The 19,449-nt window shown below is 41.6% G+C and overlaps 1 protein-coding gene across 1 annotated transcript in view; it reads right to left on the bottom strand.

Moving 5' to 3' along the window:
* Nucleotides 1–18,621, bottom strand: part of NCAPG2 (non-SMC condensin II complex subunit G2) — a 119,569-nt gene extending 100,948 nt beyond the window's left edge. The window contains exons 1-5 of the mRNA XM_065399079.1: nt 18,561–18,621; nt 14,169–14,280; nt 7,807–7,995; nt 6,666–6,780; nt 2,620–2,774 (exon numbers count right to left, since the gene is read on the bottom strand). Of these exons, the coding sequence (XP_065255151.1) occupies nt 2,620–2,774; nt 6,666–6,780; nt 7,807–7,995; nt 14,169–14,246 (537 nt within the window). The 5' untranslated portion in view covers nt 14,247–14,280; nt 18,561–18,621. The remainder of the gene's footprint in view (nt 1–2,619; nt 2,775–6,665; nt 6,781–7,806; nt 7,996–14,168; nt 14,281–18,560) is intronic.
* Nucleotides 18,622–19,449: the final 828 nt, after the last annotated feature.

Raw genomic sequence — 19,449 nt, 5'->3', positions numbered from 1 at the left:
CAGAGAGCTTTGTAATCTCTCCTCTGGAAATCTGTGTTCTGAGGTAGTTCCTCTCCCCAGAAGCTTGCTCTGTATTCTGGCTCTTCATAAAGCCCAGGTGTTCCTTTACTAATTAACTAATGCCCAGCTACCGAAAGACACCATAATAGAGGTTCAACTTAAATGTATACCCCAAATTAAAAAAAACATAGTAAGAAAACAAAAGAAGTGCCACCTTGGCTAAACAACAAAGTAAAAGAAGCAGCAAGAGGCAAAAAGACATCCTTTAAAAGTGGAAGTTAAATCCTAGTGAGGAAAATAGAAATAGAAAGGAGCATAAACTCTGGCAAATTAAATGTAAAACTATAATTAGGAAGGCCAAAGATTCAAAAAGTAATAGCAAAAAAAATAAAAATAAATTTAAGTATATCAGAAGCAGGAAGCCTGCTAAACAACCAGTGGGGCCCACTGGACGATCGAGATGCTAATGGAGCACTCAAGGATGATAAGGCAATTGCGGAGAAGCTAAATGCATTCTTTGCATTGGTCTTCATGGCTGAGGATGTGAGGGAGATTCCTAAACCTGAGCCATTGTTTTTAGGTGACAAATCTGAGGAACTGTCCCAGATTGAGGTGTCATTAGAGGTGGTTTTGGAACAAATTGATAAATTAAACAGTAATAAGTCACCAGGACCAGATGGTATTCACCCAAGAGTTCTGAAGGAACTCAAATGTGAAATTGCAGAACTACTAACTGTAGTCTGTAACCTATCATTTAAATCAGCTTCTGTACCAAATGACTGGAGAATAGCTAATGTGATGCCAATTTTTAAAAAAAAGGACTCCAGACGTGACCAGGGCAATTACAGGCCGGTAAGTCTGACTTCAGTACCAGGAAAACTGGTTGAAACTATAATAAAGAACAAAATTGTCAGACACATCGATGAACATAATTTGTTGGGGAAGAGTCAACGTGGTTTTTGTAAAGGAAAATCATGTCTCACCAATCTACTAGAATTCTTTGAGAGGGTCAACAAGCATGTAGACAAGGGGAATCCAGTGGATATAGTGTACTTAGATTTTCAGAAAGCCTTTGACAAAGTCCCTCACCAAAGGCTCTTTACGCAAAGTAAGCGGTCATGGGATAAGAGAGAAGGTCCTCTCATGAATTGGTAACTGGTTAAAAGATAGGAAACAAAGGATAGGAATAAATGTTCCGTTTTCAGAATGGAGAGAGATAAATAGTGGTGTTCCCCCAAGATTCTGTACTGGGACAAGTCTTATTCAACATATTCATAAATGGTCTGGAAAAAGGGGCAAACAGTGAGGTGGCAAAATTTGCAGATGATACAAAATTACTCAAGATAGTTAAGTCCCATGCAGACTGCGAAGAGCTCCAAAAGGATCTCTGAAAACTGGGTGACTGGGCAACAAAATGGTAGATGAAATTCAATGTTGATAAATGCAAAATAATGCACATTGGAAAGCATAATCCTAACTATACATATAAAATTAGCTGTTATCACTCAAGAAAGATCTCGGAGTCATTGTGGATAGTTCTCTGAAAACATTCACTCAATGTGCAGCGGTAGTCAAAAAAGCAAACAGAATATTGGGAATCTTTAAGAAAGATAGATAATAAGACAGAAAATATCATATTGCCTCTATATAAATCCATGGTACACCCACATCTTGAATACTGTGTGCAGATGTGGTCGCCCCATCTCAAAAAAGAACTAGATAAATTCATGGAGGATAGGTCCATCAATGGCTATTAGCCAGGATGGACAAGGGTGGTGTCCCTAGCCTCTGTTTGCCAGAAGCTGGAAATGGGCAACAGGGGATGGATCACTTGCTGATTATGTGTTCTGTTCATTCCCTCTGGAACACCTGGCATTGGCCACTGTCAGAAGACGGGATACTGGGCTAATTGGACCTTCGGTCTGACCCAGTATGGCCGTTCTTATCCCATTACCAATCCAGAGGTGGATCTAGATTGACTCACTCTCCTTAGCAGAGCCTGGGTGCCTGACCCTCAGAGGGACAGCACCTGTGACATCGCACAATAAAGGCTCATCTAGCATGAGGCGGAATTAAAAAAGGATAATTTCTGGGAAGTGCTGAGCACATGTACTCTGAAAAATAAAGCCCCTTTAAGATTTTTCAGGAACGACAGCCCAAAATTGAGTCGCCCAAAATCATTAGTCACTCTACAAATATTGACCATTAACTTTTTGGGGGGGGGGGAGGAGGAAGTGACAGGAAAGGTTGCAGAAGAAGTGGCTAACTTATCACGTGATATTTTCAAAAGGATTCAAGTTTTAAATTCATTCTACACCGGATTATAACAATTTAAAAACACAAATTGCAAAACAGGTATCATTGGAGACACGGGCTGTAGCCCACGAAAGCTTATGCTCTAATAAATTTGTTAGTCTCTAAGGTGCCACAAGTACTCCTGTTCTTTTTACTTTAGACCCAATAAGCCTTAAACATATGTTGTATAAATTATATTAGGAGCCTTTATGAGAGAGAAGACCAATTAGCTCAAATAAAATGAAGGGTATTTTAGAGACATATGAACTCTGGATATTCAATAATAATTATAAAGTTATCCACATAGCTTCAACATACCGTAACAGTTTTGCTCTTCAGACTTTTTCTTAGCAGCATAATAAAAGCTGTTTTCCCCAGTTGTTCTTTTCCTTCCAGTCCTTTCTCCCACCACATAGCACATAATTGCTGGATGGCACCCTGTAGGACTTTTTCAGATTCAGATAATGCATAAAGAATACCTACAACGAGTGCAAAGCAATTCTTTACTGCAAGTATAATCGAACTCCTGTGGCACAACAGTCTATTAGCAAGTTGAATCTGTCTCATGATGCCTACCTCAAAGTTCTGCTCTTCCTACGTTGTTGCCCACAATACCAATCACAAACAGAAAAAGAAGTTGTTTGGGTTTACATAAATGGTTCTATTAAGCTCTAAGCTATTTGTCAGAGTACACTGGCTCAGCAATAATTGAATTTTATAAGATTCACCCATTTTAATAGTGACAGAGAGATAAAGGTACTTACCTACCTCACATGGGGTAGTTAATTAGTGAATTTTTGTACAGGATTTTGGGGATGAAGATGCACAGCTTAGCTTTGGACACATCTCTAAATTATTACCCCCCCATCCCTTTTATTTTTCCAGCACACAGCTAGAATTCTAGATGCCCTACATTTTAAAAAATACCAATCTCATAGACAGAATTTAAAATCAAACACTCAGTATACTTAGCACTATATTAACTTACACAAATGCACTAGAAAACCACAATTAAGTTGGTGATAAATTTATTTCCAGATGGTACCCTGATTCTTGACCAAAGAGTCACTGGAGCAATAGTTATATCTATGTGAAGGAGAGATGCTTTTTTTTTTTTTTTTTTTTTTTTTTTTTAATTCTGAAGTTGGTGGATATCTGCTCAAAAGAGAGGCAATGTCAGATTATGACATACTAAAACTTTCCTTACTCCAGTTGGTGTTCAGCTCCATAAATGAACAGAGTGTAAGCTAATTCTTGTTAATTTTACTTTGATGCTCAAGTTGCTGAGGAGAGGGCTTCAAGGAAAAACTGAATAATCCTAACCAGTTCCACTTTGCAGAAGACTATGTTGGCCATACTATGTTATTGATTTTTTAGGTAAAATCTCCATAACTCTAATGGAGTAAAAACTGTGGTGGTACTATATCGACAACATGACAAGTTAACAACTTCAGCCAATATCACCTCCTTCATATTAAAGTGAAGCACTTAGTATGAATGTTCTTCTCCTGTGCTGGCTCCATCCCCCCAACATTGATGTTTCTCACAAGTGGAACCTGCAACAGTGTGTATCTGGGAGGAAATAGGACTGAGAGTCACTGAGAAGCTAAGGACGCAGATCCCCAGGAGCAGCAGTAGGCCCAAGGATCTTGGCCTACCAATACACTAACAGCTAGATTCACAAAGGGATTTAGGTGCTGAGCATCACAACACCTAACTTTTAGGCACCTAGAAAACAACAGGAACAAGAGTGATTCACAAAGCCTACATTAAGTGCCTAGATGCCTTATACAATGGGATTCACAAAAGCCAGCATACTAGGCAGCAAGTCACCTAAGGTATCCAATGGGAAATACTGACTAGAAGAGTGTGTTCTAAACCCCACCCCTCATGAAGATATGCACCTAAGTCCAGGCTGCAGAGAAGCAACTATCTCTACCAGCGATTCACAACTGGGATCCCATATCCTGTGGTCAAGCAGCTTAGGTGACTTAGGTGTTTCTTGTGAGAATGGCATAGGTAGGCGCCTAACTTCATATAAAACTGGGGAAGGAGGAGTTGCCCACCTTATAGCTTTAGCCTAGTGGTCAAAGCACTGACTTGGGATGTGGGAGACACCTATTCCATTTCCCTCTCTCCCCTACCAAAGAAGGAGAATGATTTGAACAGAGGTCCTCCCACCTCTCAGGAAAGTGCTCTAACTACTTAGCTATGGGATATTCTGACATGGGGCTCCTTCAACCTCTCCTGCTGATGCGGTTCCACTTTGGACAAATAATTAAAAAAATCATAGGAACAGGGCGGCTGGACCCTGGGTCTACCATATCCCAGGCTACAGAGTCTCTCTCTCTCCCTGGCCAAATCACTCTTTCATTACTTATTCACAATGGAATGGCTTCAACAGGAGAAACCAAGGGTGTGCCACATCAGAATATCCCATAGCTCAGTAGTTAGAGCACTTTCCTGAGAGGTGGAAACCCTTGTCCAAATGCTCTTCCCCGCCTCTGGGAGAGGAGAGGAAAACTGAACCCAGCCATCCCACATTCCTGGTGAGTGCTCTAACAACCAGGCTAAAAGCTATACAGTGGGCCTCACCACTACCTCAAGCCAAATTGTGAATGGGACCCAATCCAGTAGGCAGTCTCTGAGCACGCCTACCAGATTGGGCCCCGCACATGACTTAGGTAGGCAAACACCTATCTTCTGTGGTTTGTGAATCACTGTGGGGCTTAAGTAGGAGACATGGAACAGGCTGCCTAGGGAGGATGTGGAAGCTCCTTCACTGAAGGTTTTCAAAAGGAGACTGCATAGCCATCTGTCTTGGATGGTTTAGACACAAATCCTGCATCTTGGCAAGGAGTTAGACTAGATGACCCTCGCAGTCTCTTCTAACCCTATGATTGTGTGTGTCTGGACTCCTAGAGTTAGGCAGCAGTGCATGTGCCCAGAGGTAGAAAATAGATGCAGAGGGAAACTTGTACCCTGAAAATTTAGGCACTGAGTGAGTTTAGGAGGCTACAGAATTCAGTGGGAGTTGTGAATCACAGTAGAGCCTAAAACTGGCCAGACCTAGGCACTTAAGTATCTTTGTGAATCCCACCCTAAAGTCCTGACTTCACAATCTTGCCTCTCCATCAAAACAAATAGCCCGGCGGAAACAGGTGTCATATTGACACTGGCTGCACAGAGTCTTCATTTGCAAAACCCCACCACAGCGGGCAAAAGCAGCAAAGGGAGAATCGTTGCTCCTTGAGTAGAAATAATTTATCCTTCATTTTGCATTTTGACACTCTCATAGGATAATATGCCATGTAGATCAGCATAATCCTTGACTCCTCCCCTCCCCACCTCAGGACTAATAATTCTGTATGTTTATAACGTACTGATACTTCTTAAATAGTAGGGGCACAAATTACACTGACCATCTCCTCTTCCATTTAGAGATGGTAACTGTCCCATAGAATGTTGGACATGAAGATTTGAAACAATGTATTTAAACTGTCAAGTATCAGAGGGGTAGCCGTGTTAGTCTGAATCTGTAAAAAGCAACAGAGGGTCCTGTGGCACCTTTAAGACTAACAGAAGTATTGGGAGCATAAGCTTTCGTGGGTAAGAACCTCATTTCTTCAGATGCATCTGAAGAAGTGAGGTTCTTACCCACGAAAGCTTATGCTCCCAATACTTCTGTTAGTCTTAAAGGTGCCACAGGACCCTCTGTTGCTTTTTACAGATTCAGACTAACACGGCTACCCCTCTGATACTTGACAGTTTAAATACATTGTTTCAAATCTTCATGTCCAACATTCTATGGGACAGTTACCATCTCTAAATGGAAGAGGAGATGAAGGTCAGTGTAATTTGTGCCCCTACTATTTAAGAAGTATCAGTACGTTATAAACATACAGAATTAATGCATCTGAAGAAATGAGGTTCTTACCCACGAAAGCTTATGCTCCCAATACTTCTGTTAGTCTTAAAGGTGCCACAGGACCCTCTGTTGTATTTAAACTGATAGTTTACTTGTTTTTTAGGGACAGGAGAGTCTACCAACAGGATGTAAAAAAAAAAAAAAAGAATTACATAAAACAGTGGGTTTTTTTTATGGGATGGATTGTAAACTTATTTTTTGGAGGAAATAAGGAATCCAAATTAAGATATGCAACCCCCTGCCTGCCATCCTTCACAGTAAGCTGTCATAGTAAATAAGGCCTGCAGGCCAAAATATCAGTGTCTCTGGCACCAAAGTACACCCTTTTATTCAAATCACAACAAAAACAAGAAGACTCAACCATTAGCAGCAGACCAGTGTACTAAAGTGCTGCCTAAAATCAGCATACTATATAAAACTCCACATTAAGAAAAATACCCACCATTTAATATTAGAGCACATTCTAGAAGAGCTTTGTAGTTTATATTTTCATCTACTACAGGTATCGAAGCAGTAACTACAGTTGTCACCCCTTGGATCACAGCTATCATTTGTTTCTGAAAGTTAAACAATTCATCTTAAGTAAACTGAAAAATAGTTTTTATTATAATAACTCGAGAGGCTTCAAAATAGGCTATAATTCTGAAAAAAAAAAAAAAAGGCCTCGGAAAATAAGCATTAGCTACAGAAAATGAGTCTGCATGGCTCAAACTTAATGTTTTGGACACACATCCACTTGCTTTGTTCAATGTTAAATGGAAACTATCAAGTCAATTGTGGCACAACATTCATATCTGCAAAAACAAAGCTTTTACAAAATTTAAATTCAAAGAAAAGGCTTTGGATTTTTATTATTTAATTCCTAATTTAATTACTAATACAGAAATTTTGTTTAAATTTAAACCACGAGCCTGGTTTGCAATCCAAACTTTGCAGCATATCCTCATTTGAGAGATAAGAAATTGTATCTATTTAGCAGGGTTGTTTTGTGGATTAATACACTTATAATTTTAAATTGTTTTAAATCCTCAGATGCAATGTGCTATATAAGGTAAAGCATTATTGTGTTAGTGCAGCGGTTCTCCAACTTTTATAATTTGTGGACCACTACACATCACAGCCTTGCTCCCACCGACGTAAGTGTTCTACTACACCGACGTAACTCCACCTCCACAAGAGGCTTATGGAGGTGTAGTTAGGGTGATGCAGTGTCAGTGTAGACACGGAGTTATTTACATTAGCTGTTGGTTGTCATTCTTGTCAATTTCACAGCTCCAGCTGGTAGGCTTCCTGCTGTGAACACTGAATTTGTAAAAGACTGAACTTGTAATAACATTTGATCAATTAATACAAGGTTAGTGTCACTTAAGTATACCCCAGAAACGGTCAAAACTCCGGACTATAAAGAGAGCAAGAAAAGATTAAAGAGCTTTAACTCTGAAAAACCCCAAGTTGTTTTTTGGAAGTTGTACAAACCAATTCTGTGCAATCTCTAAGTGGATACATCTGCTGGTAGAAGATCCTAATTCAAAGTACTCAGCATCTTGAATAGCATATTGGAAGATTTTGTATTTTTATTTTACCATTTTTGGACTTTCCTCTATTTCCATATCATCATCACTTTCATCTTCAATCCTCTGCCATCCTTCCACTGGGTTCTTTACCAAAATGTGTGTTAATAGATGCGTCAGCCTCTCCCATAATGCTTCCTTCTGTTTTCTTGGTAATTCCTGAAGCAATTCATTCAGATCAAATGGATCAAATGGATCCTTCTGTAAAGTGATCAGAAAACAAATTTATTCTGTGCAAGTGTAGTGGTTTACATTGATACAGTCATACTGCAATAAAATAAATGCTTATTTTAAACAAAGCTCCTTTTGCCAAACACTCAGTTATAACTTCTGTGAACCTTTCATATTATACCTAGTAATAAAGGGGAAATTACTTGCTTGAAATTCTGCTTATTTGATTACATCAACTTGAAGGATTCCTGTTTCTAAGTCTTAACTCCTTATCAAAAAACAAATAGAACTTCCTTAACTCAAAGTCTTTTAATCTTTGAGGGCAATAGTAAGTGGGATCAATCTTAAATAAAGTTTTTGTCACGGGTATTTTTAGTAAAAGTCATGGACCGGTCATGGGAAATAAAAATTCACCGTAGCCTTTCACTAAAAATATCCCTGACAAAAGGGGTAGGTGAGTTCAGCACCCACTGCTGCTGGGGCTCCCGGGTCCCCCACCGATGTGGTGCATGGGCGCTCCAGGGTCCCCCTGCCCCTGGGGCTGGGCTGCTGCAGGGTCCCACAGCCGCTGGCTGCAGCCGCCCGCCACTGGGCGGGTGCGCGGGGTCCTGCCGGCCGCCCACCGCGGCTGGGCAGCTGCGTGGGGTCCCCCCACCAGACGGGGGGCTAGGAGCTCCAAGGGCAGGGCTGGCTGGGAGCTCCAGCCCCAGGGCAGAAAATGTCAGGGAGGTCAATGGAGGTCCTGGATTCCGTGACTTCCATGACATAATCGTAGCCTTAATCATGAACCAGGTTCCCCACTGATCACTACACAATATCACCTGCTGAGTATAAATGCTCCAAATGTTCCTATCACGTTCTTATTGACTTACAACTAGAGGGAATTTCACCATTCTCATATTACAAAATTAGAACCCAGAAGTAAAAATCCTGCACTGATGGTATTTTTAGATAAAGGTTTGTGATAGCATTCAAAAGAAGTAATCAGTGCAGTCTAATGGAAGAAATTCCAAGATAAACAGAAAAGATGAAAATAAAAGTGTGAAGGTCTACAGGAATAGGCGCTCCCATTCCTGAAGAACTTAGCTAGAGACAGGAGCCTGCAGGAAGGACAGAAACAATGTCCTGTGGTACACTGCACTGCTTCTAAGTCTTGCTACCCAAACTCCACCAGCTCCAGAACACCTTGAGAAATCCTACCCATACTCATTTCCTAAGCTCTGTAGAATGGGACATTAAATGCTAAGGACCTTGAGAGGTCTGCAGGATCAAAGCTCCCCTCCATAGAAGAGTTGATTCAAACTGCGGTTAGCAGTGGACTCAGCGGCCACCTGGCCAAGTACAGTATTCCTTCTCCCTCCTGTGTACCTCGTAAGGGCTCCCCTCTTGTGAAACTGCTAGGCTTTAATAGAACCAAGACTCTCCTCCAATAGGCTTAAGAATGTTTAGAAAAATAAAGAGACAAGGTAGATATTAGACCAATTTCTGTTGGTGAGAAACAAGATAGTACCTCACCCACCTTGTCTCTCTCTAATATCCTGGGACTGACATGGCTACAACAACACTGCATAGAAAAATAAAGAAATTCCTAGCAAAGCTTTTGTCTAAAGCGAAAGGTGAAAGAGTATATGAATTGTGTGTGTAACTTAAGGGTAAATTCCTTTCTTGAATGCTGGAAATATATAAAAAGCAAGTATTAATAAATAGCACAATTCAGAGTGGAGGTTAAATTTTAAAAGAACCAACACATTCGAAATCTGTATCAATGTTAGAGGACAGCATCTCATTATGATGCCCTAACAAAATATCAACTGAGCAGTCTGTTGACAAAATTCCTTTCCTCCTCACAGCCCTCAACCCTAACAGGATTTGTTAGCTTCTAAATGCAGGCTAACCAAAATTACCCTGGCATAAGGTGTATATCCCAGCTTCAAAATAATAAAAAAATATTTTAAAAAGGGCAAATAATGGTCAAACACCTAACTTTCACACACGCATACACGCATCATAAAGTCCTCAGATGACCCTCAGTAACAGTCATCCATGTGGGAACTGAATTCACCCAGAACAATTAGTGTAACACTGAGCCAGCGAGGGTTAAGCAACCAGCAGGCTTTAACAACCCTTACGGACATATTAGAAGAGTACTGAAATGGTAAAACAGGGCCATTCCTTGCAGATAGTTAGCAAAGCCATGTTAAATAGATTAAAGTGCTTGGCATGTAGGCCTGTATTGTTAAAAGATCAAAAGTAGATAATAATTGTGATGACATCTTCATCATATGGACCCACGGAAAGGAGGCCCTTGAAGAATTCCATCTGGACTTCAACAATTTCCACCCCACCATCAACCTCAGCCTGGACCAGTCCACACAAGAGATCCACTTCCTGGACACTACAGTGCAAATAAGTGATGGTCACATAAACACCACCCTATACCGGAAACCTACTGACGGCTATACGTACCTACAGCTTCCATCCAAGACACATCACACGATCCATTGTCTACAGCCAAGCCCTAAGATACAACCGAATTTGCTCCAACCCCTCAGACAGAGACAAACACCTACAAGATCTTTATCAAGCATTCTTAAAACTACAATACCCACCTGGGGAAGTGAGGAAACAGATTGACAGAGCAAGACGGGTACCCAGAAATCACCTACTACAGGACAGGCCCAACAAGGACAATAACAGAACACAACTGGCCATCACATACAGCCCCCAGCTAAAACCTCTCCAGCGCATTATCCACGATCTACAACCTATCCTGGAAAATGATCCCTCACTCTCACAGACCTTGGGAGGCAGGCCAGTCCTCGCTTACAGACAACCCCCCAACCTGAAGCAAATACTCACTAGCAACTACACACCACACCACAGAAACACCAACCCAGGAACCAATCCCTGTAGCAAACCTCGTTGCCTACTCTGTCCCCATATCTACTCTGGCAACACCATCAGAGGACCCAACCACATCAGCCACACCATCAAGGGCTCATTCACCTGCACATCTACTAATGTTATATATGCCATCATGTGCCAGCAATGCCCCTCCGCCATGTACATTGGCCAAACCGGACAGTCCCTCCGCAAAAGGATAAATGGACACAAATCGGACATCAGGAATGGTAACATACAAAAGCCAGTAAGTGAACACTTCAATCTCCCTGGTCATTCTATTACAGATTTAAAAGTCACTACCATTGAACAAAAAAACTTCAGAAACAGACTTCAAAGAGAAACAGCAGAACTAAAATTCATTTGCAAATTTAACACCATTAATCTGGGCTTGAATAGGGACTGAGAGTGGCTGGCTCATTACAGAAGCAGCTTTTCCTCTCCTGGAATTGACACCTCCTCATCTATTATTGGGAGTGGACTACATCCACCCTGATTGAATTGGCCCTGTCAACACTGGTTCTCCACTTGCGAAGTAACTCCCTGCTCTCCATGTGTCAGTATATAATGCCTGCATCTGTAACTTTCACTCTATGCATCTGAAGAAGTGAGGTTTTTACCCACAAAAGCTTATGCCCAAATAAATCTGTTAGTCTTTAAGGTGCCACCAGACTCCTTGTTGTTTTTGTAGATACAGACTAACACGGCTACCCCGATACTTGTATTTGTCTGTGTTTACCTAGATCTTGGTAGAAGTTTAACAATGTGATATAATTAGTTTTTAGATGCTAAACTTCTGTTCCTGTCTATGTTTCATTACTGTATTCTATTGATTCAGAGATCAAAAGGGGATATTAACATTTAGATGGAATTTGTGGTGTAATAATATTGTCTTCATTTCTCTTTGAAATTTGTAGTAAACTATCTGTGAATGGTTTGATGGTTAATTGTTTTATGCTAATGAAAGCAACTAAATTACCAGTGTATGCCTAGGAAACAGATTAGCTTCAAAGCAACAATATACATTCCTATTCTTCAGCCAAGGAAGCCCTGCTGTAACCACAACTTGCTTCAGCTATAAAGGAAGTCGGTCCTGATCCTGTTTTATCTCAGATCTGCTTAAATTTTGTCAAGGAAAGTCTAAATCACAAGATTAAAGTGTCCAGGTCTACTCTCGATTATCCCTGCAATTTGTCATGGAAGAATTTGTCAAATCTCTGCACATGGACTGCCTATTGAACTATACGTTTTAAACTGATTTCAGAAGGATTTTTACAAATCAGCAACCTCGCCATCTCTGCTATGAAAATGACCTAAGAACAAAAAGAACTATGAGTACTTGTGGCACCTTAGAGATTAACAAATTTATTTGGGTATAAGCTTTCGTGGGCTACAACCCACTTTATCAGATGCATGCAGTGGAAAATAAGGAGAGAGAGAGAGAAAGAAAATGGGAGTTGCCATACCAACTCTAACAAGACTAATCAATTAAGATGGGTCATTACACAAACTAAAAATTATTTCCCCATGCTAATTTTTCCCCTACTGTTACTCACACCTTCTTGTCAACTGTTTGAAATGGGCCATCCTGATTATCACTACAAAAGTTTTTTTTCTCCTGCTGATAATAGCTCACCTTAATTGATTAGTCTCATTAGAGTTGGTATGGCAACCCCCATTTTTTCATGTTCGCTGTATATATATTTTCCACTGCATGCATCTGGTGAAGTGGGTTTTAGCCCACGAAAGCTTATGCCCAAGTAAATTTGTTAGTCTCTAAGGTGCCACATGTACTCCTCGTTCTTTTTGCTGATACAGACTAACACGGCTACTACTCTGAAACCTAACCTAAGAACTTTATTCATATCTGTATGTATAATGATCTTTTAACCACAATAACTCTGTTTTCTTTTTAAATAAACCTTAGGTTTAGTTAATAAGGATTGACTGTAAGCCAATTTGGGTAAGATCTGAAATATTCATTGACCTAGTCGGAAATGTGTCCAATCACTTGAGATTGGTAGAACTTTATATATGGTGAATAAGGTTTTTAGTAACCCTCGCTATATTAGATGTGGCTGTCTGGGTGGGAGCCAAAGGCTGGATTGCTTGAAGGGAACTGTATTTTGGTGTCTTAGTAACCAGTAACTAAGGCATTACAGAAGCTGTTTGGTTACTGGCTTGGTGAAATCTAATTATAGAATAATTCACTAGTTTTGGGGATCATCTGCCCTATTCTTTGCTGTTTGCCCTGATTGAGCATTCTCAGTCTAGCCCAACCAGTGACCACGGTTACAATTAGTTTAGGCAACATCAATGCTATTAGAGAGCTCCTCAATTCAGCAGTGTTTCTACTCTATGAACATATTTTGAGAGCGAGCAAGTTGTATATAACACAACAGTGTTTTATAAAACATACATACAATGTAGTTACTTGGTATTATGTCTGCAGTGAATCATGTTTCATTTTTGAGTCAGGGTTAAAACAAGCACATTTTCAAAGTAGTGTGAAATATATAATTGTCCAATTCTTTATTAATGGGAATCACATGGTTAAATCTTCATTTGCCATTTTGAAAGTCTACTCCTGATTAAGTTATTTGGCAATTAAGCTTCTCAATTGAAGACAGTGATTTATGGTATTTGCCATTTGTAATACTTAACTCTAAAGTCTATTTAATAGTTCACATGTATATAATTTGATGAAATTATACTTTGTTTCAATATCTCTTTATGGAGCTCAGGAATTTATATCTGGCATGGGATAGCGGATAGCTCATATTTAAATTTCCCCTGTGGGACAGACTTACATGGAAGGCTCTCATAACAGCATAATAGTGAAACTGAGTAGAACTCAGTCTAAGCTTTGCTGAGAAACAGAAGTATCCTGTGCAAACTAAGCAAATACATATGCTTAAGTCAGTTTCATTGAGATCCAATAACAGCACATGCTGTATCTTAGCGGAGAAAAGACAGAATGAATAGAGGACATACAAAAGGTGATGGGAAGCCAAAAAATACCAGAAGGAGAGATGAGAAGACAAAATATCTCAAAAAAGTGGGGGAAAGGAGAAGAAAATAGAAACTAATTTTAGTATACTGGATAGGTAGCCAGAAGAACTCATGAGTAGTCTAAGCTGACAATGCACTTTAAATACTAATTTTTAAATTAATATTTACCACAATAATTATTCTAAACATGGTTGCAGTTACTAGCATGGAAGATTTTTTAAAAAATCTAAATATTGATAGACTTGGGAGGATTTTACTACTATTATCCATATTTATCATGGATTACTTACATGAAGCTGCATATAATGCACAAACTCTTCAACAGTATCTGTAGATACAACTTGTAGAAATGCTTCACGTCTTGTCATGATTTGTTTTTCCTAAGGTGCTTAATTTGTGAAGCTAGGAGAAAAAAGTCAAAGTTATCAAAGAAAACATTTTTTCAATCAGTATATAGTGTAATTTTTCAGATGAAGAGCCATTATCGGTACAAGAGTAAGATTAATAAATTTCTCATCCAAATCATACTCCATAAGAAACAGACCACATCATTTATTACCCCAAAAAGCATGTTCAGATAGCTTTACTAGCTAATTTTCTGGTTAATAATGACATCAACCTTCAGAATCTGTACCTAAAATAAAAAAACAAACAAACAAACAAAACAAAAAACACCTAAATTTAGTAGGAAAGATGTTTTTAAAGAAAGTTTAGAAGAACTTTTTTTTTTTTTTAAATGGGGATCATTATTTTTTCCACCAAACTCTTCTTTTAGCTAATAACTTGACATCCCAGACAGCAATATTTACTTACACAAAGCCACAAACAGTGGCAGTTCAAGCTTTTCTTGGTGCTGCCTCACCAAATAGTTTCAACCTTGACCTAAGGAGCACGACCTAGACCAGCAAGAGCTAAGTAGCGCCCAATTAACCCACAGTTTATACTACAAGATATACCTACTAGTCCAGTTGCCTGCCTTTGGTAGGAATGCCTGGTTTCTAACAGCTTTTATTGTTATGATGGGAGAGAAAACACAGTACTCTAAATATATTAAGCCTAGCTCTTGACTACACTTCTCACTAGTGTGTTACCCAAGGATCTCTTTGCTGAAGCCCCGCATTCATCTTTCATATCTACCTCTGATTACTCTTCTGGATAGAATTTATATTGGAATTGGAAAAGGTTCAGAAAAGGGTAACAAAAATTATTAAGGGTATAGAACATCTTCCGTATGAGAAGAGATGAATAAGACTGGGACTTTTCAGCTTGGAAAAGAGGCGACTAAGGGGGGGGGGGGGATATGAAAGGTCTATAAAATCATGAGTGGTATAAAGTAAATAAGGAAGTGTTATTTACTCCTTCTCATAATACAAGAACAAGGGACCACCAAATGAAATTAATAGGTAGCACATTTATAACAAACACAAGAAAGTATTTTTTTCACACAATGCACGGTCAACCTCTGGAACTCCTTGCCAGAGGGTGTTGTGAAGGCCAATACTATAACGGGGTTCAAAAGGAAGCTAGATAGATTCATGGACGATAGGTCCATCAATGGCTATTAGCCAGGATGGGCATGAATTGTGTCCCTAGCCTCTGTTTGCCAGAAGCTCGGATTGGGTGACAGGGCATGGATCACTTGATGATAACCTGTCTGTTCATTCCCTTTAGGGCACCTGCCATTGGCCACTGTCAGCGGACAGGATACTGGGCTTGATGGACCTTTGGTCTGACCTAGTATGGTCTTTCTTATGTTAGTAAGCCTCAAATTTTTCAGGCATTAAAAATAATCAAAACCTTTGGATTAGATGAACAATTGACATTTGCTTCCAGCCTTAAAAACAGGGTACAAAATTATTACTGATATTTATAATGTCACCAGTTCAAACTTTTGTTTTGCAAGGTATATTTTTGAAGTTTTGGAGATTTTCTATAGAACTTACCCCAGCAGTAAAACAGTTCACTTTAAAATGCCAAAATATTTGACTGATACTGTAAGGGAGAAACAATGTTAGATCTCCACAAAAATGTGAGATCTAATGGGGGGAAGGAGCAGAGGAAAGTAGCTGTGAATTTTGACAAAATTCCTCACATTTATATTAATTTGCTGACTGAGCCGGCTAGATTGCAGAAGTATTACATTATCCACTCCAGAGATGAAATATGTTAAATTCCATGGACGTATCTGTACTACAAACTTTGGTTGATACAAATTACATGGGTATACAGCTGCCAAAGTTCATATTTCTTTCTTCCACCTCCCTTTCTATTTCTTATAAGGAGGCTTGAAGTTTAAATCTCAGTGCGATAGATATGCTTGCTTTGATCTGCTTAGCTCTTCGAAGTCTAGGGGCTGCTGGCCCCGGGGTTCCTAGGGACAGCTCTGTCCACCATTAGGGAATTTTTTCTCCCGAGAACCCCCTGTAACATTTCACGAACCCCAGTTTGGGAACCACTGATATAGGGCAATGGCATTGAATACTAGCAGTTTTCCACAGATGGTGATGGTTTTAGCTGGTATCTCACTCCTGAGGGTAACAAAGGCACAGACAGCACAGCTGCTACTGGCATCCTGAAGCCACCCAGGCCCACATGTTGCTAGCCTGTTTATTGCAAGGATGCCAGCCAAACTCATCACAGACCAAAGTGGGAAAGCATCCTACCCCAGAGGAAGAAATAAGGCAGCCATCCCTAGAAACCTTCACGAGACGATTGCTGAGTTTCTCCGTGAAATTTTCATTAGGTCTTTCAGGACGATACAAAGGACGTCCCTATGTACATAGGCAAACTGCTCCCAATGGGCTCCCCACCAAGCCAACAGAGGAATGAAAAGCAGTTGCCAACTCTACCTGTTTGTTGTACCACTACCTCAACACATATGAGTAAAACAATGAGAAGTTGATACTTGTGTCTTGTTAACTTGGGGGTGGGATAGGCTGGGCATGATCTTTAAATTTAAAGATGTCTACCTCTTTACATTGTAATTCTTCCTTTTACATAACTACCTACAAGATTCAGCTCCCTTCTACCACCATCAATAATGCTTATACTTGAGGCATTTTATTGTCATTACGCATATTTACCTACCCATCCCACTTTATTCTCCTCTACATAATTTGCAAATATTTATTCCAAATCTTCCATCAACTTTGGTGGCTGAAACATAAAACTTTCTGATACAGAAAAAACAGGAGAAAAAATTATCACTAGTTTGTGGTATTTTTTAAGTAGCTCCTCTCTGTCTGGAGCACATGACTTATGAGGAGAGGCTGAGGGAACTGGGATTGTTTAGTCTCCAGAAGAGAAGAATGAGGGGGGATTTGATAGCTGCTTTCAACTCCTTCCAAAGAGGATGGAGCTCGGCTGTTCTCAGTGGTGGCAGATGACAGAACAAGGAGCAATGGTCTCAAGTTGCAGTGGGGGAGGTCTAGGTTGGATATTAGGAAACACTATTTCACTAGGAGGGTGGTGAAGCACTGGAATGCATTAGCTAGGGAGGTGGTGGAGTCTCCTTCCTTGGAGGTTTTTAAGGCCCGGCTTGACAAAGCTCTGGCTGGGATGATTTAGTTGGGAATTGGTCCTGCTTTGAGCAGGGGGTTGGACTAGATGACCTCCTGAGGTCCCTTCCAACCCTGATACTCTATGTTTTTTATTTAAAAATAATAAGTGGGCTACAAAGGTGTAACAATGTATATACCAAGGTAATGAGCAAAGGAATGACTATAAAACTCAAGCTGTAACAATAAAATCATATGCCAGGGCAGGAAATGTGTGAGAAAAAGTGAGATAGAAATTAAACAGAATTTAACATTTCAATTGCTAGTCACACATAAGCCAGCTTTTACTTAATAGGTGAAAACACAAATAATGTGTTGTAACAGTGTAATTGAAGTATATTCCATTTATAAAACCCTTCATCAAAAAAACTTGTAAAAACGGTAGAGAAGGAAAAAGTCTTATTCGATTACCTAGCCCTGACCCGAGGCACGGCATAGGACAATTGGTACTTGCAGCATATAGAAGGGTTTTGCCCAGTTAATGGTGCAGGTTTCATAGTCAGTGCTATGAATCATCTCCCCTGTTTTGTCTGTTGTTAATGTCGCCGGACTGCTCGGTGAGATTTAACAGCCTGGGCATTTGACAGGCAGCAAGCAGGTCCCTTCAGGAAGGAGCCAGGCCACGTCTGCTAGCTGGGGCAGAGCCAGGGTGACCAGATGTCCCGATTTTATAGGGATAGTCCCGATATTCGGGGCTTTTTCTTAGATGGGCATCTATTACCCCCCACCTGTCCCGATTTTCCATACTCGCTGTCTGGTCACCCTAGGCAGAGCAGTGCCCAGGCCACGCACAACATCGCTGCCCCGCAGCCGGGGCAGCTCTTCCCTGAGGCGCAGCCGGAGCGGCGGGGGAGGACTGGGAATACAGACACCCGATGACTCGGACAGCCGCCCCGCCGCTGCGAACCGGGCTAGCGCCGCCACCCCGCACTCCCGCTCCCGGGAAGTCAGCCCAGCATCCCCCCACTCCCGACCACCTACAGCCCCGCACTCTCACACACAGCCGTGACAGAACCAACCTCCCCCTACCCAGGTGCCTCGGCCAGCCCCGACACTGCCAGGCAGCGGCATCATTCCTCACCCGGCCCCCAGTGCCAGCCCCGCACCCAGGAACCTCAGACTCACATCGGCCCGAGCCGCTCGGCGCTCTCTCTCTCTCCCCGTTTCGAATTATCCCGCGGCGCGGCGGCCGTTAACCGCCAGCACCCCTTACGCAAATACGCAAGCGCCGCTACTCAGCCGTGCGTGAGGGGAAGTGCGAGCGCGCACCCGCCTCCTCTACGTCCACCCACTCTACTCTGTCTGCACCCAGCCCAGAGGGGGCGTGGCGTGCGCGCGCTGCGGCAGTTGAACGTGGAACGTCAAGGGAGGAGCTGGCTGGTTAGGGGTTACCGCCTCTCAAGGTGGGAGGAGGTGCGACTCCCCTCCAAGGTTCCTGCGCCCACCCGCCAGCCGTCCGGCGGCGGTGGTTGCGCCTCAGCAGGGCCCTTTGGCGGCGAGCAATGTCCCTTTGGACTCGACCAGTTCCCCGCGTACCCCACGCACGTTCCATCACACCCCCCCCCCCCCGAGCGGGTCATGGCCGGACGGTCCTCCAGGCTCCACCCACACCCAGGCACGCATTTCAGGGCTTGACCTCGGCTCCCCTTGATGGCAGGAAGCCGCCTCTGAGGCAGAGGATCCCAGAGTTCAGGCTGCTGCTGCCCCAGGCCGAACTATTAAACGGTCGCTCAGCCCCAGCCCAAATCAGCTGGCAGGGCCAGCCGCTGCTGTCTGATTGCAGCATAGATGTTCCCTAAGAGCCCATCTCCCGCTTCATGTCAATAGGATGCATTCAGGAAATGCTGTGGCCCATGGGGCAGCAGCATCTGGGCTCCAGCCCTGGAGCTGTGACACAGGCAATTTCATATCACTTGCAGAATGGGACAGGTCAGTGCCCTTACACATCAGCTACATTTGGGTTCTGTAATCTGTACAGGGGGCAGGCCTCAAAAATCACAAGGATGGCTTCAAA

The sequence above is a fragment of the Emys orbicularis genome, chromosome 2, assembly GCF_028017835.1.
Source record: "Emys orbicularis isolate rEmyOrb1 chromosome 2, rEmyOrb1.hap1, whole genome shotgun sequence".
Lineage (NCBI taxonomy): Eukaryota > Metazoa > Chordata > Testudines > Emydidae > Emys > Emys orbicularis.
This window is presented reverse-complemented; position numbering and strand designations above follow the sequence as displayed.